Source organism: Rhinatrema bivittatum, chromosome 4 (assembly GCF_901001135.1).
Source record: "Rhinatrema bivittatum chromosome 4, aRhiBiv1.1, whole genome shotgun sequence".
NCBI classification, from domain to species: Eukaryota; Metazoa; Chordata; class Amphibia; order Gymnophiona; family Rhinatrematidae; genus Rhinatrema; species Rhinatrema bivittatum.
This window is the reverse complement of record NC_042618.1, coordinates 370,786,875-370,808,561: the sequence shown is the minus strand read 5'-3', so window position 1 is coordinate 370,808,561 and position 21,687 is coordinate 370,786,875. Positions and strand designations below refer to the sequence as shown.

Here is a 21,687-nt window from a genome sequence, read left to right as displayed (position 1 = left end):
TTTGAAAATGTGTGGTCTGCAAGTTGACTTTACACTTAATTAAACTTATCCCCATTATGAATAGATTTCTTATGTATTTAATGCATAAGGTCTCAGATTATAAGAACATAACATTTGCCATACTGGGTCGGATCAAAGGTCCATCAAGCCCAGCATCCTGTTTCCAACAATGGCCAATGCAGGTCACAAGTACCTGGCAGGATCCCAAAAGATTGATTCCATGCTGTTTATCCCAGGGATAAGCAGTGGATTTCCCCAAGTCCACCTTAATAATGATTTGTGGACTTTTCTTCCAGAAACTTGTTCAAACTGTTTTAAAACCCAGCTACACTAACAGTTTTTACCATATACTCCAGTAATGAATTCCAGAGTTTAATTATATACAGAATAAAAAAAATATTTTCTCCTATTTGTCTTGGCTAGTAACTTCATTGTTTTTCCCCAGTCTTTGTAATTTTTGAGAGAGTAAACAACCAATTTGCATTTACCTGTTCCATTCTACTCATTAATTTATAGACCTCTATCATATCTTCCCTCGGTCATCTCTTCTCCAAGCTGAAGACCTCTAACCTCTTTCGTCTTTTCTCATAGGGGAATCATTCCATCCCCTTTTATCATTTTGGTCGCCCTTCTCTGCATCTTTTCTAATTCCACTATTTTTTTTTTATTTGAGATGCGGTCGCCAGAATTGCACACACTACTGAAAGTGCAGTCCCACTATGGAGCAGTATAGGTGCATTATGATATTCTTTGTTCTATTCTCCATTCCTTTCCTAATAATTCCCAGCATTTTATTTGCTTTTTGGCTGCTGACATACACCAAGCAAAGGATTTAAACATGTTATCCATGATGACACCTAGATCCTTTTCCTGGGTGTTGACGCTCATTGTGGAATCTTTATATTGTGTAGCTATAATTTGGGTTGCTTTTCCCTACCTTCTTTACTTAGCCCTTATCCACATTAAATGTCTGCCATTTGGAAACCCAATCTTATAAGGTCCTTTTGCGATTTCTCACAATCCTCTTTTGATTTAATAACTTTGAATAATTTTGTATCATCAGAAAATTTTGATTGCCTCACTTGCCGTTCCCATCTGTAGCTCATTTATAAATATGTTATAAAGCACAGATCCCTGGGGAATTCCACTATTCACATTCTCCACTGAGAAAATTGATCATTTAGACCTACTCTCTGTTTCTATCCTTTAACCAGTTCTCAGTCCACAATAGAACGTTGCCTCTTATCTCATAACTTTTTAGTTTTCTCAAGAGTCTCTCATGAGGTACCTTGTCAGATGCTTTCTTAAATCCAGATACACTATATCAGCTTGCTCACCTTTTTTCAACATGTTTATTCATTATTCACGCTTTCCAAAACATGTAGCAGATTACTGAGGCACGACTTCCCTTTGCTAAATCCATGTTGGGTTTGTCCCATAAAATTATAACTATATGTTCAGAAATGTTGTTCTTTATAATAGTTTCAACCATTTTTCCCAGCACTGACATCACTTACCAGTCTGTAATTTCCTGGATCACCTGAATCCCTTTTTAAAAACTGGCATTATGTTGGCCACTCTCCAATCTTCAGGGACTATAGCTGATTTTAATGATCATTTAATAGATTTCTCATACTAGGTCTGTAATTTTATTTCATAGTTCTGTTGGCAAAATGGGATGTATTCCATCTGGTCTACTTTTTAATTTGTCATTTTGCCCTATTACATCTTCCAGGTTCCTCTGAATTACCTATATCCTGGCATGGATATCTGCCTTATACCTTCCTCAGTAAAGACAAAAGCAAAACATTTTAATTTCTGCTATGGTTTTGTTCTCCCTTGGTGCCCCTTCTATCCCTTGATCATCCAATTGTTCAACTGACTCCCTTGCAGAATGTTTGCTTTAATGTACCTGTAAACATTTTTATTAGCTTTTTGCAAGCTTCTTTTCAAATTCTGTCTTTGCCTTACTTATAAATCACAACAAAAGCAGCAAACCATGGCTCAAATAAACTGCAAAACTGTGCATTCAGCAGAGGCTGTGCTTTTTTCTAGTTGCAAGAAATGGGGGCAGGGAATACACCAGTAGCAATATAATCCTTCTTTCAGTTCACAGCAGAACATGAGAAGGTTTTTGCATCCACTCAGACTGGAAACCCAGCATTGCCTCACATTGGTATTCTCAGTGGCAAATTTAACCCCCTTCCCCCCAACCAACTAGCCAGTCTCCTCCCTCCAAATACATGCCTGTGTGGGTGGTGGTGGTCCCCCCTCAACACATACAGCTGGCCTAGAGAGGGGTGTCCCCCTTCCTCAATGCTGCATCAGCTTGCTGTCTTAATATAGTAATGCCACTATGCAGGAAGGACCATTGGAGTTACTTCCAATGACAAGATGGCCTTACAATGGAAGAGCGGTTGCCTCCTCTCTCGGAGTGATCACCTCTAGCATTGCTTATTCTACCTGTTGGGAAGCCAGATTCACCATGTGTAGAGGTTAAGACTTCGTTAGAAAAGAGTATATCAAATCTGTCTAATTTTGCTTAATTTTGTATGGCTTCATATAAACAGACCCTGACTCATTAACGTAGTATCCTAAGACTTAACAAGGCTGTGTCTGAATGGTATAATCAATGATCATACATATATACCCATTTTTTGTCATCTGTATCAGGAGCACAAGAAATTAATATTTCTCATAAAGCATAATCATGAAGCATAACTGAGCAAATACATATAATGGTTGCACTTCTTTATATATAGTTCATATCAATCAAGACTATGAGAAACATGACTTTATATTCATGTGACTGACAACTAAAGTCTAGTGTAGTTAACTTACCCCTAGATTCATTGAAATGTGTTACTTACGCATTGGCAGTTCCTACGGTAAGGAAAAGGGGCATGTTTATAGACATTTTTGAGTTACCGCATGATTATGGAGTCCATCTCACACTCGCTTGATGGGTACCATCAAGCGAGGGTGAGAAAACATAGTACAAAATTTCATCCAAATGACGTCAAATCTTCACCAAGGTGTACTGTGCTGTTTGCACGTCTCACTCTGCATGCGAAACTGGCCCCTAAACCCTAGACCAATACCTCACCTGGACCTATTAAGTGGCCCTCCTATAGAGAGATAAATAGGTGCACACAGTGAGGCCCTCCCCAGAGTCTCTCTCGTTCTCTCTTCTCTTTCTCTCTCGCACTCCCCCACCCTCTCTCTCGTCCGCTCTTCTCTTCTCCCTCCCCAAGCCCAGAAATGGCCAAAATACAATTCCAAAAAGTTGGTGTAGTTATTTCCAATGTTAAAACCATGCAATAGCATGTGTTATGCTATTGCACCATGCGATATTGCCCCTAATTTAACTAAATCCTGCCCAAACTCCCCCAATCCCGCCCCCTCAAAAATTTGCATTCATGCCATGCATTACTGTACTTTTCGCATGCATTATGGCATTATTGCGCGCATTAACGCCATAACTCATTTTGATGAACGATGTGGTTAGTTCGGAAATATGATTTTACTCAGAGCAAACCTCTACTGCACTTATCAGCATTCTTGCAAGGTTGGAACAAATAAAAGGGCATTGTCACCATTTTAAAGAACAAAAAGGTAGGAGAGAGCTGATGGAGCAAGGCTTGTGACCCCCACTATAACAAAATTGTAATTTTTTTATTTTAATTCTGATGAAGAGTATACCAATCTGTCTTTATTTAAACCATGCAGGATAATAGTGTTGAGCTGCAGTGTTACCATGTTAATTGAGGGTAATTTTCAAAGTATTTCTATGGGTAAACATTGGAAATGCAATTTTACAAAATTGCCCGTCTGATATGCAGTAAAAGTACACATATAAGGGTCCATATTCAGCAGTCTTTAACCTGATAACTTGTGTTATCTGGTTAAATGTTGACTTTTAAATATTTCTGCCTCTTATGGCTAAATTTTAGCCAGATAACGCAGGGACTTTCTGGGGGCGTTCTAGGACGGAGTTAAGTTAGCCAGTTAAGTTATCCGGCTAACTCTGATTGTGCTGTAAAGTAGTCCTAAAGTTAGCAGAATAAACTTATTCGGCTAACTTTAAGATAGTTGGGTATATTCAATGATGGGCTACACTGCTGAATAATCTCACCAAAGCCGGCCACAGCAGCTGGTAGTTGAATATTACCTCCATAGGGCTTCTGTGCGCATACTTTTACCTGCATTTGAAGAGGCGGAGTTTTAAAGGGGTTTGGAATTATGTACATACTTTTGCATTTTCTAGTGTGCACATACTTTTCTCTAGAAATTACCTGCGCACAAATTGGCAGGTGTAATTCTGTGTGGGTAGTTTTGGTGGGACAGTTTTCAAAGGAAAGTATGCAAACTGGCATAAAGTACCGTATTTTTCGCTCCATAAGACGCACTTTTTTTCCCCCAAAGGTGGGGGGAAAATGTATGTGCGTCTTATGGAGCGAATATAAAAAAAAAACCAAACAAAAATCTAACAAACACCCCCCCCCCGACTCCCCCAAGACCTGCCGAATTAATTTCCTGCAACCCCCCACCCTCCTGACCCCCCAAGACCTGCCAAACGTCCCTGGTGGTCCAGCGGGGGTCCAGGAGCGGTCCGGGAACGATCTCCTGGGCGTGAGCCGTCGGCTGCCAGTAAACAAAATGGCGCCGACGGCCCTATGCCCTCACTATGTCACTGAGACCGACCAATAGCAGCGGTCGGTCTCAGTGACATAGTGAGGGCATAGGGCCGTCGGCGCCATTTTGTTTACTGGCAGCCGACGGCCCTATGCCCTCACTATGTCACTGAGACCGACCAATAGCAGCGATCGGTCTCAGTGACATAGTGAGGGCATAGGGCCGTCGGCTGCCAGTAAACAAAATGGCGCCGACGGCCCTATGCCCTCACTATGTCACTGAGACCGACCAATAGCAGCGGTCGGTCTCAGTGACATAGTGAGGGCATAGGGCCGTCGGCGCCATTTTGTTTACTGGCAGCCGACGGCTCACGCCCAGGAGATCGTTCCCGGACCGCTCCTGGACCACCAGGGACGTTTGGCAGGTCTTGGGGGGGTCAGGAGGGTGGGGGGTTGCAGGAAATTAATTCGGCAGGTCTTGGGGGGGTCAGGAGGGTGGAGGTTGTTAATTTAAAGGGTTGGGATGGGGGGGGGGGTTTGGGGGTTCCCACAGAAAGAAAAATTTTCTGATCTGGGGAGTGGACCGAAATGGCCCTCCCCAGACCCGAAAACAAAATGGGGAGAAAAAAAAAACTATGCACTCCCCTAATTTGCTCCATAAGACGCCCAGACGCAGAGCCGGTTTAGCACAATTTTTTTTTTTTAAATTTTCCCTCTCTGAATCCTAGGTGCGTCTTATGGTCAGGTGCGTCTTATGGAGCGAAAAATACGGTACTCAAAAACAATTTACAATAATGCAGGCAGTTAAAAAAAAAAAATTACCTTGAATATGACTAAATGTGGCCAAGGCTGTAGACCTTACCCAGATCATTCCATTTCATGTTCCTGTGTCTAAATCTACTACTAGCAGTAGTGCTTGATATAAAATTTTGGAAGCAAAAATAAAGGATGATATTTTGTTGTTCATATTCATTTTGTAACTTTTTTATTTCTTGCCGTCTTGCTTTGTTACAACAAATGGGTAGTGTTTTAGGAATTGTGACATTTTCCTTAGTAGTAGAGGTCAACAATTGTGAGTGTAGACATTCTTAACCCAATTTTGGAGGCACATCTAAATAGCCACAATGAATATGTATGAGAGAGATTTGCTACATTGGAAACCCCAGTGTATACAAATCTGTCTCATTTTCATTTATTGTGGATATCCAGAAAGCTAGACTGGTTAATTTTGCCACCAGCACAGATTTGTGAAACACTTGGCTTAATTCCATATGGTAGGTTTAATTTGTATCTGTATCATGCATCCTATATGTTGTTGGTAAAGGACATAAATCAGTTACAGTAAATATTTCCTAGCTTTTTTTGTTCCTCTCTTTCACTTTTACAGGTAGGTGGCACTTAGAGTACCAGTCACTTTGGGTTGGGTACAGAGAGAGCTTAAAACTGAAAGCTTAATGCTGTCTTCTAGAAACATTAACGTTGTAACCACCCTAGCTTCTGGTGTACACAATTCTTGAGCTACCTGTTTTTTATTCACCTTACATAAAAGCTATTCAGTTCTGTCTGGTAGATTTACTCCCGTACTTTTCCACACATTTAAAATTTCAATTTAAATATGCTACAGGTATGTTTTTTTTGTTTTTATTTTCTTTTGGTGTCTTTAGAAAGAACTGAATTCTCGTGAAGGAGCGTGGGATAAGATCTGCATGGAGAGAGATCCTTTTATACTTTGTAGTTTGATGTGGTCATGGATAGAGCAGCTGAAAGAGCCTATAATAACCAAAGAGGACATTGCCATGTTAGCAAACAAATGCACAAAACCACAGGATGCACTGAACCTTCTAGAAAAGGTAATTATAGAAACATAGACTATAGTGGCAAATATAGATCATAAGGCCTGTCCAGTCTTCCCAGTTTACTTCCTGGTGCAGTAACTTGTATATACTTGTGCCCCTTCAGGCTCTTCTGTTGCTAAGCTTTTGTAGATATTTAAATATTTGATGTTAGGATGTTCTACACCAGTAGCAGAAGGTAATGGGCCGGACTTTAAAAAGGTTATGCTTGTTGGGCCTATTTTCAAAAGGCCCGGGGAAGTGTGTAAGTCCCAGGGCTTTAAAAAAGGGGCGGGACAGGGTGGTCTGGGGGCGGGGACAGCGGCTCTCGGCACAGTGGCCATTTGCCGCTGTGCTGGGGATCGCGTGCCGGCACTTGGCCGGTGCACGCAACCTACTTCAGCCCCAAGGCTGAAGTAAGTTTTAGAATAAAAAAAAAAAAAAAAAAGAGAACGGTAGGGGGAAAGGTGGGGTGGGGGGGGTTAGGGAAGTTCCCTCTGAGGCCGCTCCAATTTTGGAGCAGCCTGGGAGGGAACCGGGGGAAGGCAGTGCAGCTCTGCGCACACAAGGTGCACAATTGTGCACCCCCTTGCGCGCGCCGACTCCTAATTTTATAACATGCGCCGCGCATGTTATAAAAACGAGCGTACATGTGTGCACGACAGGTAGTGCGCGCACATGTACACCCACGTGCTGTTTTGAAAATCTAACCCAATATGCATCTGTGTATTACATTATAGTCCACATTAAACTTCTCTAAAATGGAGTTTAAAATGCATTCCTTTTGAATTCTAATCCTCATTTAGCTTTCTTTCCCTTACTAAGATTAAAATGCATTTTCTTTTGTATATCCAATGCATTTGACATGGATTGTAGAATGAAGCAAATATGCATTAATGTTTCATTGTGCAGGTTGACTAACTGCATTTGAAGTTCAACTGGAAGTAGGTTTCAGATTGTACAGAGTACTGTGTGCATCTGATGGCTAAATACAGTCTTTCATATCGCAACTGGCTGAAATGAGGTGCAACAGCTTGATTTCTCCTTTAGACATAATTTTATAACCAGAAGTTTGTCTAAACAGGGAAGCTAGTGAGCTTCAAAGAATGAAGTTGAAGAAATCATATGTTACATTGAAACTGTGAGAAAGATAGAGCCTCTACCATATCACAATACTGCCACAGTGTTCCATGGCTGGCCTAGTCTTAAATATATTCTCCTCTTCCAATGGTATATAATGCTATATTCCTCTTCATTCAGCCAGACCAGTCCAGGCACCTGGGTTATGCCTCCCAATCAGCAGATGGAAATAGAGACTAGCAGGTTTGCTGATATTACTCTTTATAGGCTCCCATGCTGACTTCGGTCTGCCACTAATCTCTGGTTCCAGCAGATGGCAGGCAAGCATACTGTGCTGTGAGCTTAGGTCTGGTGAAAGAGAAATTTGGATGGCAGCTCCTCAGTTGAAAGTCTTGTACTCCCTCTCCAGAGAGCTTTTGGTTGTTGGAATAAGATTTTTCCTGACTACGATTGCTGGAATTACCCTTCTTTCCTCCTGCCTCCACCTTCCTATGCTTTTTCTCTCCTCTTCTGTGGTCTGTTTTTTGTTTTTTTTTTTTAACTAAAGATTTCCCTCTCTATTTTTCCTCCATTCTCTTGGCTGTGTCTGGTTCATACTTGTTGAAACTATTAAAAAAAAAAAAAAAGCGGATGGCAAAATAATGTTTTGCCATCTGAGGAACTATGGGCTGAGGGAGGAGAGGATGTCTCTTCAGGAGAGCAGGAAGCGCTCAATGGTTTGCAGTGCATTTGGATCACGCTGTCAGGCAGTGGGCGAGGGAAGCCTCTGTAAATCTTGTGGGGGAGGAAAGGACAGTATGTGGGGTTGTCTGCCCCCAGAAGGCCGCATCGGTAGGGTCATCTGTAAGCTGTTCCCACTGGTATGCTTGCTGCCATGGCAGGAACAATGGCCAGATTACAACCATGAGAAGGGAGTAGCTGAGATCAGGGGCCTCCTGTGCTGGTTCTGGCAGACTCGGACATTGCAGCAGTCTAGACTGTGGCTCTTCCGGATGGAGTTGCAAGAGGAGCAGTTCCCATTTCTTCAAGTGAAAATGTAATTCCTTCCTCTTCCTGCCCTTCTGTTCCCACAGAGTTTGTGAAGGGTTTGCATCAGGCTCTTTTCTATAGGACAGCTCTGTGTTTCTCTCCTGCGGGACCTCCTCCCCAAGAACTCCTCCTGGGAATCCAGAGCGAAATGAGAAAAGAATAGGGGGGGATGATCTTGGAGGATGTAGCTCAGATGGTATGGAGGAGGGAGTGACCTTTTTTGCAGACACCTCATATGAATTGCTCAAGATTTCAGCTAGGAGTATGGCTTCCATTGAAGCTGCCCATTATTTGCTATGGCTGCATAACTGGTCAGTTTCAATTTCCAAGGGAAGGTGGAACAAATGTTCCTTATAGGGAAATTTTCTTTTTGGAGAAGATTTAGATAATTTGGTGAAAACATTGGGGGAACCCAGCAAATATTTTAAATAATAGCCTAAGAAGGTGTCAGCAAACCTGACGTTGTGTGACTTCTAAATAAGACACCAACCGGTCTTCTCATTCACCTTCATCAACTTTTAATACTTCAAAAAATTATTTTATAACTTTTTTTTCATTTTTTCTTAAAATAGTCCTCCATCCATTATGATCCAGACTCTTGAGAATATTTTATTTACATATTTACATAGCCCAACACAGCCAGTGTTTCGCTTATTAGTTTCTTCAGTGGCATGCTCCTGATGAGATGGTTGAGACGTTACGTCCCTTTTAAATGGGTTAATGACTCTTGTTCAAATGTTTTTCGCATGCCCCTGAAGAAGCTAATAAGCGAAACACTGGCCGTGTTGCGCTATGTAAATAAAATATTCTCAAGAGTCTGGATCATCATAATCTCTATGGATGGAGGACTATATTTTAAGAAAAAATGGAAAAAAGTTATAAAATAATTTTTTGAAGTATTAAAAGTTGATGAAGATGAATGATTGAGAAGACCGGTTGGTGTCTTTTAGAAGTCACACAACGTCAGACTTGCTGACACCTTCTTAGGCTATCATTTAAAATATTTGCTAGGTTCCACATTTTTTGTTCTTGATTTTGGTGGTTGTGGTTAACCGCCGACTCCCTTTGATTAAGTTGAGAATCGAAAGTCCCCAGATTCTCTGAAGACAAGTCTAAGAGGACATTCCACCCAGCTATGGATTTAGAGCCACTTTAGGGATTGCAAGCATGTAAAGTCAGGGAGGTTGATGCATGGCCAGCAGTCTAGATGCTCTGGTAAATTGCAGTCCTTTCAGAACTCCAAGAAGGGAGGTGAAAATGAAGTCTTGGGGCAGTCTGGAAGTTCTCAGACCTTCCAATGAAGGTGTGGGAGACCACACTCTGTACAGTGGGCATTTGTCAGAATCTTGCTTCCCTCTTGATCTTTGGAGTACTTGGGAATTTGGTTCAATATCAGGAAAGGCTGGGTCCAGTTGACAGACATAAAGATTTGGAAGTTGCAGAACCAAGGGTATTGTTTATTGAGAATTCAAAGATCTACAGTGTGGATTTATCTTTAGGTATTGGGTTCCATGGTGGCTTGCCTTGGATTTAGTGTCTTGAGCAAAGGTGCATATGAAACCCTTGCCAGAGTAACTTGCTCTCAAAGTGGTCTCCTCAGAACCAGGTCTTTTTTATGAGACTCCCTCTCATATCTTAAGCCAGAGAGAGGTTTGCTTTGGTTGCAAATGTGCAAGATCCTGAAAATGGGAGTGGATCCTGAATCTTGAATCTCCAGTTTCTGGAACTGGGACACTCACTATATAGTAGCTGAAGGAACTTGGAATCCGAAAGAAGCCAAGTGCTCCTAATTCAAGACTGGCCAGTTCAGGGTTCTCTCTGTGGCCAGACTTTTGCAGAAGATTTCCAGGCATCATGGGCTAATTTTGAAAGAGGACTTGTCTTAGCACCTCTTCATGGAAACCTCTTGTTACGTGGTTTCTTTTGTGCGGTGGCTAGCGTAGCGTCAGCCTCTGTCTTGGCTTGACCCTATGGGCTAGCTTCCGCGTTTTTATTCTTTAATATTTATTTGAAAACCATTTTTTTCTATTTTTATATTTGTGCTCTAATTGTTAAAGAGCACAAATATAAAAATAGAAGCGGAAGCTAGCCCATAGGGTCAAGCCAAGACAGAGGCTGACGCTACGCTAGCCACCGCACAAAAGAAACCACGTAACAAGAGGTTTCCTTGAATGGTTATTGGTTGACGAATTATTGGACAAGGGAACGAGGTTGGTTATTGATTAGCACCTCTTCAGTCAAGGTTCATCTCAGTGATATTATGGCATATCACCAGCAGGTGGGAGGGGCTCCAATCTCTCTCCACCCTTTAGTTTCAAAGTTCATTTAAGGATTGTGGCATTCTAAGCCTCTGATCAGTAAACTTCCAGTGCCTTGGAACTTCAATATAGTCTATAGTCCTAGCTCAACTCAAGAAACCTTTCCTCGAGTCTGTCAAGTTGATGGACTTGAAGTGTCTCACCTGGAAATTTTTGTTTCTTTTGTCGTCACTTCAACATAAAGAGTGAACGAATTACAGGTTCTGGTTTCCTATTTACCATATCTACAGTTTTTTACAACAGAGTTGTTCTTCAAACTCACCCCAAGTTCCTTTCAAAGGTGGCATCTGCATTTCACATTAATCAAACTATGATATTTCCTATTTTCTTTCCAAAAACACATGTCCACAGAAGAGAATGGGCTCTTCACTCCTTAGACTGCAAGAGAGCCCTAGCATATTACCTGAGGATTCAGTCTCGCTGTCAGTCTTCTCAACTGTTTGTGTCCTTTGATCCTAATAGATTGGAAAGGGCAGTTTCCAAAAGAACTCTAATTGAACTGTATAGCATGCTGTTATGCTCTGGCTTGTTTGCAGATTACAGACTCTATCAAAGCTCACGGAATGAAAACTATGGTGATTTCAACGACTCATCTTAGGGCCATTTCCACTGAAGACACATGCAAAATTGCCACTTAGTCCCCAGTTCACAACTTTGTCTCACTACTGTCTTGACAATATGTCTCAAAGGGTCATTCAATTTGGACAAGCAGTTTTCACAACCTATTCACCCTGCTATCCACTGGTGAGATCCGGTTTGTCTATTTCTGCTCTGCAATGCAATCCTTAGCTTGGAACTTACCACACATTGACTAATTCATATCTACTTGTCAACAGAGAAAGCAAGTTTGCTTACCTGTAAACAGGTTCTCCATAGGATGAATTAACTATACATACTTAACTACCAATTTTCCTTTGACAGTTTACTACTTTGCCAAAGCAAGTTTTGGAAGAGAGGCTCACGAGGAAACATGCTCATACAGGAACTCCTGTGCATGCTCAGTAAGACTTTTCTGAGCCCTTAGAGCTGGATCCATGTTAGTGCCGTTGGATGATGATACTCACGAATTATGGCTAATTAGTCTTGCTGTCTACAGAGAGCCATGTTTACAGACTTGCTTTCTTTTCTTCCCTTCTTCAATCCTAGAACATACCCCCCTTTCCCTCTTGTTACCCCATCTCAGGTTCTTGATTCCCCCCTTCCCCATCTTCAATAATCACCTACTTCTTCCCCATTGCTGGTCCTCTCTTCTTCTCTTTCCCCATTCCTCCTACCCCAAAGGAATATAAGAAATGCCATGCTAGTTGAGATCAAGGTTCATCAAGCCCTCCTTTCCCCATCCCTGAGATCTCCTCCCTGTACTGATATGAGGTTTCTTTTCCTCATACCATAAAAAGAAGCAAAATTATACAGACATAAGCAAGATTGGAAAAATATTTTATGATGTAAACTAAAAGATGGCAATGTTTGTCAGTGGCTTCAGAGGTTTCAAACATTTGCCACAATCTAGCCCTGAGCTGTCAAATGGAGCAAGATGTGTTCGGTCTGACTGAACATGACTAAGTGTCTGCCTAATGTATTAAATAAATATTCCCATGAATGTTATAGTTCTGTATTTAAAATCATCTTGAATTGCTTTACATTGTTTTTTTTTTTCTTTTTGCCAAACAGGGCCAACATCAAACTATTCTTTGTATTTTACACTGTGTAGTGAGTCTGCAGACAATCCCAGCTGATGTGGAGGATGCTTTTCTAACACGTGCTATTAGAGCTTTCACTAAGGCAAGTAACACTTTAGTAACAAAAGCAGCACTGGTTTCAAATACATAAGAGAGGTGACAAGGAAGATAGTTGCCAATTGTTCTGTCTCTGTTAGATGGGCCGATACAGTAAAGTCTGTGGGAGAGCGGGCAAACGCCCGCTCTCCCAATCGCGCGCACAGGTCACTCTCCTGTGCGCGCGATTCTGTATTCAAATTAGGTCCGGCAGTAAAAACAGCGCATCCCAAGCGCCTCTTTTTGGACAGGAGCGGCGGCTGTCAGCGGGTTTGACAGCCAATGCTCAATTTTGCCAGCGTCGGTTGTGCTTTAGCTTTTTTCCTTAACTTATGATAATATGGCTACAGGTGCAGGGTTAGTGGTACTTTGTTCCAAATTTTCAGTGTGTAACCGCTGAAAGCATGGAGTCTCTTGCAGGACAATCTGGCAACAGTCAGAGGAGGAGAGGGAAGAAGAGCCATTTCGGTGGACTGGAGTTCCTTTCAAGGCATTTAAGGGGTGAATTTGAGAGAGGTATTCAGGGACCTGTTTATTCAAGCATTTATAGACAAAAGCAGAGGTTTTTTTTAAATGTTATCCTGCTTTCTACTGGGAGCCAGTGAAGAGGATGTAGAATAGGCTTGATATGATCAGTTGCTTTTTATCTACCACAGTTCTTGCGGCAGTACTTTGTAAGTGCTGGAGGCGCTTCAGACTGTGTTGTGAGATGCCTTTGTATAAGGAATTGCAGTAATCAATTCAGCACATGGATTACAGTAGCAAGATTGTTTATCAAGGAAATTAAATAGTTGGCAGATCTGAAACAGATATATGAAAGAGGACCTTACTTTTGAAACCCCAAATAGGAAAATAAGTCTTACAAATCTGATGGGGTGCTAGAGATAGTGTACAGGAAAAAAAAACTACAGGGAAAAAAAAAGGTATCCAGAACTGATGCAGAATAGGTACATGCAATTATTAAAATTTGGTTATCATTCATGGACCCCTTATCTCATTTAGTCGCTGCCAAAAGTAAAAGTCTTATAATAGTGAAATTCTAGTAAATCACAGCAACTAATACACTAAATCATATTCTCACCTGCATAGAGGGGAAATAAGTAGGGGCAAGTAAAGTTATGCCCAAATGCTTCTTCCCTGCTGTACTGTACTGGGATTCAGTGGTGAAATTAAAACTCTTACAGCATGGTTCACAAAAACCTTTCTCCCATTCTGTGTCTGTGGGAAAAGTCTAGTGATTCAGGATTTCTTTTCTGGCTTGTGTTTAGCCATATCCAAACAGCTATGGTGAAGTAAGGACAAGATCAAATATAAAATGAACATCAATGTCCCTTTTATGAATATTTAGCCATCAAAGTACCCAGTCGTAATAGGCACTTCCGGTCGTGATTATACCTTCATTTGCCTTATGCCTAATCATAGGCCAACAGATCATTTTTTTGTGTTTTATTCGGTGTACGTTTTTGCACCAGAGCTTAGCATCATGGTAAAATTTTATAATCATCTTTATAATCATGAAATGAAAACTATGAGCCTATGAGAGAGATGATCCCGATGCAGGTCTTGAAACATGGTTCCGTGTTAGGAGATTGATGTCATTGAGCAAGATAAGTGCATTTTATTTGCAATTTGAAAAAAAAGCAAAACAAAAAAATGATCTGTTGGCCTGTGATTAGGCATAAGGCAAATTAAGGTATCATCACTACTGGAAGTACCTATTATGACTGGCTAACTTTTGTTTAGCCATGTCATCTCAGCCAGCAAACTGGGAAGAAAAAAAAATAGAATGCACTTTCCCTGAGAGTTTTTACATAAGAAACATAAGAAAATGCCATACTGGGTCAGACCAAGGGTCCATCAAGCCCAGCATCCTGTTTCCAACAGTGGCCAATCCAGGCCATAAGAACCTGGCAAGCACCCAAAAACTAAGTCTATTCCATGTAACCATTGCTAATGGCAGTGGCTATTCTCTAAATGAACTTAATAGCAGGTAATGGACTTCTCCTCCAAGAACTTATCCAATCCTTTTTTAAACACAGCTATACTAACTGCACGAACCACATTCTCTGGCAACAAATTCCAGAGTTTAATTGTGCGTTGAGTAAAAAAGAACTTTCTCCGATTAGTTTTAAATGTGCCCCATGCTAACTTCATGGAGTGTCCCCTAGTCTTTCTACTATCCGAAAGAGTAAATAACCGATTCACATCTACCCGTTCTAGACCTCTCATGATTTTAAACACCTCTATCATCATTACTAGTGCACTTTTTTTTTTTGTTTATCTGTTTTAAAACAGTCACCTTTTCAGATTAAATTATTTGGTGTCTTGTTTCTCATGGCCTGCTCTGGGAGATTATATCCATGGCAAAGATTTTAATCGGGTCCTATCAGTAGGTGAATAAATATCTTTCTACTTTTCTACTTTTCTAGATTAATTTGGACTCTGAAAATGGACCTATGTTTTACAGCATCCTAAAAACAATATTTCAGGACATCCTGGAGGAAAAAAGAAAAGCAACAAAGGAAAAATCAGAAAATTCCTGATGTTTCCCAGCTACACACAAAGGATCCTTGAAGTTCTAGCCTTTTGATTTAATATTTGCCAGTTATTTCTGTGTTAAAATATATTGAAATCTAAAGAACTCATAAAAGCAAAAAAGGCACGAGTGCCATATATTGTATGTACATATGTATTGAAATTTATAACTTGCTTCTGTTGTGTGATTGTTGTCGCATATGGTTTTGCATTGTGGTCTCTAGTGTTTTAAATCTATATTTATTGCGTTAGGAATTACTGTCATCATTGAGGTGCATTTTTCTTGTAAGTAATTGCCATAAAGTACTTCATGTACCACTTTTATCATGTTTTACTTAATGTATTACAATGTTGATTAATGATAACATTCAGTGTGTGATGTTTACATTAATATTCCATTTTGCAGTGAGGATTTAGTACTGTAATGGGATAGATTTTTTTTTTTTTAGAAATATTCAAATAGTTACTATTTATATTAGTAAAAGGAGAGCTCTAGCTGAACATGCAACATGTAGTTTGTAATTTACAACCAGGGTTCTTAATATATTGTGATATGTTTCTATTTACAGATCTTATCTCCTCAAGAGTACATTAACATTTTTGAAAAACAGGAGCAACTTTAAAGACATCTTACTTATATGATAAGATTTATTATGAAAACATAAAAGCATGATAGATATTGCATGCAACAAATAAAAACAAAGATGTGTGTGTAAATCATAAGAATACTAGGTGCTCTGGGTAATCATTGCATCATGTCTGCTCATGCATGACATAATGACCTCACCCAGAGCAAAGGGAGAAGCACCGATCGCAGGGCCAGTGAGTGCAGCGGCAGTACAGGCAATGGAAAAGCTGATAAGGTTTCCCAGGCCCCACTAGCACAAAAAGGTAAAAAAAATCAGAGGAACTGGTAACAGAATAGCTGGTGGGGATTCCTGGGCCCCACCAGCGCAAAATGCAAAAAAAAATAAAAATACAGGTGCTGGCAACAAACAGCTGGAAGGGATTCCCAGGTCCCACCAGTGCAAGAGAAAGTAGAGCAATGGCACCTAGAGGGGTGATGGGGTTTCCCAGGCCCTACCAATACAAATAAATAATGGAGGAACTGGCAGCAGAACAGCTGGTTTGGGGGTTCCTCAGGCACACCAGCACAAAAAGCAAAAAACAAAAAAAACCTGAGGCACCAGCAGCAGAACTGAAAGATAACCTTGGAGCCAGAAGTGGGAGGGGAGATTGTGGGAGAAGAGTGGAAGGGAGGGGGAATTGTAATCCCAGTCAGCCAGCGATTTTTGTGGTGGTTTCACTTACTGGCACTTACAGTATGCTACATGGATTTTAAGAACGCTGTGAATATGGAAGCCGTTTGAAATTCTATAAATAGGCAACCAGCGGTCAAGCTAACTTCCAATGCATATGTTTGCAACAAACAGACCACCTTGCATATAGCAATGCCATCATAGCCCCTGAAGCAGCTCAGAATAGAGCGAAACTCGGCCTGAGTCGGACTTTTTTTGACGGTTTGTGCTAAATAAAGAATCCATGGTGTTTACCGACCCCTCCCCACTCACACATGTGGAGGAGGGGGGAGGGAGAGTGTGCACACACACACCCAGCTTCACTCGTCCTCGATATGCACTCACCCCAGCACATGCAGCAGGTGAGGGAGAGTCTGGCACACACACACTCTCCCTGCCACACAAACACGCATGGGGCAGGAAGGAAAAAGTGCACAGTGTGGGAGAGGGAGAAAGAGTATGCACTCACACTTGCACAGGAGAGGGAGGGAGGTGAGTTCTCCCTGAGACACATTTCTCTCTACTCACCTCCTGATACCACTTGCACATCCCCCATTCGCATTCACAACACTTACTCATCATTCCCACACAGATTGGGAGGAGTGGGGTAGGGTGGAGAACAAAAACTGTAAGAAGGAAAAAGTGGACACCCACCCCCCCCCCCCCCCCCCCCCACACACACACACACCCCTCAACCCAATAGCACCACTACATACATACATACATCCCTCTTCTTTCACAACACCTTCTGGAAGCCTTCTGACCCTTCCTTACCCACGCCTTCCCCACTAAATTCCTCCACCCCCAACAGAGAAAGTACAAAACACAGATAATGTGCATATCCAGGCTATGGAGTAATAAACACTTTTTGAGGCAATTATCACGTTCTCTTTTTTGGGGGTTCCCTTAAATCCACTCTCACTCAGTCAAAGGGGAGAAAAGAGGAGTGAAGTTGAAAATTATCTAGCCCTCTTCCTGCCCTTTTTTCAGTAGTCACATGCTCCACCAAGGCATTTCTTCCATTTTCCACCTAGGTGCAAACATGGAGTCTAGAGCAGAGTCCACTGGCAGGGTTAGCAAGCAAGGGCCCAGCTCCTAGTATGTTTGTGTGTGTGTGTGTGTGTGTATGTGTGTATATATATATATATATATATATATATAATGTCATACCTTCTGTATGTTTTTATTTGTTACCTCCAAGTGGACTAACATGGCAGCCAAACTACTTTACTGAAGGATTTTGTACTAAAGTGCACTGAATTTCATGTAAACATGAGTTGAACTTAAGCACATGATTTTCCCTTTTTATGTACAAAGAAGACTTTGCAATCTTTTTTTTTATTTCGCATGCAGTAAACTTGTGCAAGTAAGTTTAATCTTGCAAAATATTATGTAAAATCAAAGTTAATGAGCTGCTGCAATGAAATTCATGCAAAGCAACTTGTTAACTATGTTCACAGCACTTAATGTCTGAAAAGTCTGCAGGCCAGCTTTTGCAAGAAAAATAACTACGTTTCAGTGAGATGTTGTTGGTCTCTTTTCTCTGAAGTTTTCTACCAGGTTTATTTGCATATGAATCCCTGTAGAAAACTTGTGCAAGGAAATTCACAACTTCTGTTACAAAATTTGGCACAATTTAGTACTTCGGCCCTTAAGATTTCAATATGTATACATTGAATTTTAATGTGCTTGAATGAGGTCTGATGTTCAAGCAATTTTTTTTCCATACAATATTAATTAAACTGGTAGTACTAGCTACATTCTTTAAAATATTGCCTTAATCTGTTTTTGTTATACAGTATAGCTTTCTCTTTTGTTTATATTTCTATATTTTTGCTTCTTTTTCGTCTTTGTAGACTGGATTTATTACTACTTTGTCCCCTATTTTTAAAGGGACCCTTTCATGGAAGCCAGTTTTCTGCTATTCATATTATGTTTATATTTTAGAAATATATGGCCTGATTCAAAAAAGGCATTTCATTCCACATCTATGGGGAAAAAAAAAAACTTTTATTGAATAAGGCCCACACTTTCTAAGGACTTTCATAAGCATCAGCACAGTCTCATCCTAATTTAATAAGATTCATAAGAGTGGGAGTGTCTGAAGAGTTTCAAAAGGTTTAAAACCTAAAATCTCCCCAGGTAATCAAAAATTTAAATCTGAATAAAATAATCTGATTTTATTATAACTGCCAATAGATTTATATTTTTGTTAGCACTGCTGTTGTAAATCAATATTGCCAACAGTCCCCAAAGTTCAAGTTTCAACTTGCTTATTTCTTGACTCTCCATTCCTCCCTCTCTCTCTTCTGACTTCCTCCATAATTTTCCTTTCTTTATTATTAAGTCTAGTAGTTAGAGCACTGAACTGTGACTCAGGAGATGTCCTGGGACATGAGCTGTTGATTGAGTGTGATCTTGTGCAAGTTGTTCTATGCCTCTAGGGCCCCGTTGAAAACAAGATATTTGTTTTAACACAAACAAGACATTTTCTTTCAACATATTAATCTTTTTTATAATTTTTTTAAAATTTCATTTGGAATAAAACGTATGCACACAGAGGTCCATATTCAACACCATTTGTCTGGCTAAGCTCTGACTTGGCTTGACAAATGATAGGATGTGAAAATCCTGTCATGCTGACTGTCTCTGACATAGCTGCATAACTGTTTATCTGGCTAAGTGGTGGCTTTCTGGGGTATTATCCAGCTAACATAGCAGTCCTAAAGTTAGTTGACTGCTCAGCGGTGCACCTGTGCCACTGAATATCCCTGCAAAATTAGCTGGATAAGTTTATCAAGCTAACTGGTAAATGGCCAGCAGCTAAATATGGATCTCACTGTCAGTTATGACCATGCCCCATCCTGAGGTCATGCTATAACAGTCCTTGCAGTATTTGCACTATAGATGTATCATAAAGATGCTATCATAAGTTTATTTTGACCATCAGCAGCACCTAATTAACTAGACCCATAATGCTAAAATGGCTAAACAGAAGGAATTTTCATACTTTTAAGCCCATATTTCCACCTCAGGAACTGAATAAATATCAGAGAGAAAAGGGAAACATCTTTTTTTTATTATATTATCTGAGCAGGCTATTAGGTTTACAGCTGCACTACTGCCTAAAAGCACAACAGTCCACAATCCTTATTTTTTCTCACTTAGGATCTATGGTCAATTTCTCAAGTCTGTTTAGAGAAACCTCTGCTGTATTGCCAAATTTTGGTTTCCTTTTGCTCAATAACCAATGGAAACAATTCACTGCATTCCTTTTTTTCATTATAAATATGGTATTTATTTTGTAACGCTGTACAATGGAAAAATATGTAATGCTGACATTTTTTTAGACTCAATAAACAAATTTAAAATACTTTATCTGGTTATCTCATCTTTCAAATATTTGCTGGGGGTCAAATAAAAGCATAGAAATGACAGCAGAAAAGGACTAAATGGTCCATCAAGTCTGCCCAGTAAGTCTATGGCAGTATCTGCTGCACAGGCTACACCTATGCATATCCGTTTCCCAGACTGTAAAAGTCGGGGTCCTCATTGGCTGCCATCCTAATCCAATTCCCCTTTATCCCCTGCCATTAAAGCAGAAAGTAATGTCAGAGTTGCATCAAAAGCATCCAGCTTTTTGGCTAAGGGTAGTAATAGCCACATTAGCAAGTTACCCCCCTGTTTATCAGTTTTCCAGACTGTAAAATTCTGGTCCCTTGTTGGTCGCCGTCTGAATCCAATTTCCCTTTTCCCCTGCCATTGAAGCAGATAGCAATGTTGGAGTAGTAACAACAGTATCACAGCTTATTGATTAAGGGTAGTAACTACCACACCAGCAAGTTTACCCCCATGCACTCTTTTCTTCATTTTCAACCTCTAGCCTTTAGAGATCCATAATGTTTTTTCCTTTGAATTTTCATTGTTTTCATCTTCACCACCTCCTCCGGAAGGGCATTCCAGGCATCCACCATCCTCTCCATGAAGAAATATTTCCTGATGTTGGTTCTCAGTTGTCCTCCCTGGAGTTTCATTTTGCGATCTCTAGTTTAACTGATTTTTTTCCAACTGAAAAGGTTTAACGATTGTGCAGTTATCTGAAGGTCTGTATCATATCTCCCATGCCCCTCCTCTGTTCCAGGGGCTACATATTCAGATCCTACAGCCTCTCCTCATAAGTCTTCTGATGCTGATCCCACACCATTTTGGTTGCTCTTCTTTAGACCGCCTCCATCCTGTTTCTATTCTTTTTGAGATACGGGCTCGAGTACTAAACGCAGTACTCGTGTGGTCTCACCAAGGACCTGTACAAGGGCATCAACTCTTCCTTTTTCTTACTGGTTATTCCTCTCTATGCAGCCCAGCATTATTTTAGTTTTAGCTAGCTCCTTGTCACATTGCTTCACTACCTTCAGATCACCAGACACTATCTAACCATGGTCCCTCTCCCAGTCTGTGCACATTAGCCCTTCACCGCCCATCATATACAGCTCTTATGGATTACCATTACCGTACCCCAGATGTGTGACTTTGCACTTCTTAGCATTGAATCCCAGTGGCCAAATCTTCGATCAGTCCTCAAGCTTTCTTTAAATCACTTTTCATTTTCTAAACTCTTAGCTCTGCTGCCTATGGTGCTCTGCAGTACACTTCATACTGCTGGTGAAGAGTCAGCTGAGTTTGTCTATACCATCTTCTCTTACTTCATTCCACTTGTATAAATGCTCTCAGCTTCATCTATTTGAAGTAGTCCCCAAAGACATTGCCCTCTCCCAAAGCAGTTGCTGCCCCTCCTGGCCAACAATTTGCCTCCCTTTCCCCAAGGCAGATCACTCCTTCACCCCTCTGGCAGATAAAGTTGCTGTACGATTCAAAGTAAAGGGTGGCAAGTCCACCATTTTCAAGCAGACCAGCTCTGTGACACGATGCAGGTAGCTTGCTTTACTTCTAGTACCTCACCAGTCCTCTGGGGAAGATGTCTGCTGGAAGGGTGTTCTGTGTTGGGGGGGGGGGGGGAGAAGAATACCTTGGATTCTGCTGCTCCCCTTTTTAACTGCAAGCATGTTACTACTGCTATTAATTAACATTGCTTTAGTGCTACTAGACAACAGGCATACACAAACCTGTAGAGAGATGTTAGATACAGTCCCTTCTCCAAGAAGCTTACAATCTAGTTGCAATATAGA

General features: G+C 40.8%; 1 protein-coding gene across 4 annotated transcripts in view; it reads left to right on the top strand.

Moving 5' to 3' along the window:
- PTPDC1 (protein tyrosine phosphatase domain containing 1) overlaps positions 1 to 19,874 on the top strand; it is a 91,524-nt gene extending 71,650 nt beyond the window's left edge. For 3 of the 4 annotated variants that reach the window (XM_029600840.1, XM_029600839.1, XM_029600843.1), the window contains exons 8-10: positions 6,299 to 6,484; positions 12,565 to 12,675; positions 15,098 to 19,874. In XM_029600840.1, the coding sequence (XP_029456700.1) occupies positions 6,299 to 6,484; positions 12,565 to 12,675; positions 15,098 to 15,211 (411 nt within the window). In that variant the 3' untranslated portion in view covers positions 15,212 to 19,874. Of the gene's footprint in view, positions 1 to 6,298; positions 6,485 to 12,564; positions 12,676 to 15,097 lie in introns of those variants that run through there. The other variant, XM_029600841.1, reaches the window with a different exon arrangement.
- Positions 19,875 to 21,687: the final 1,813 nt, after the last annotated feature.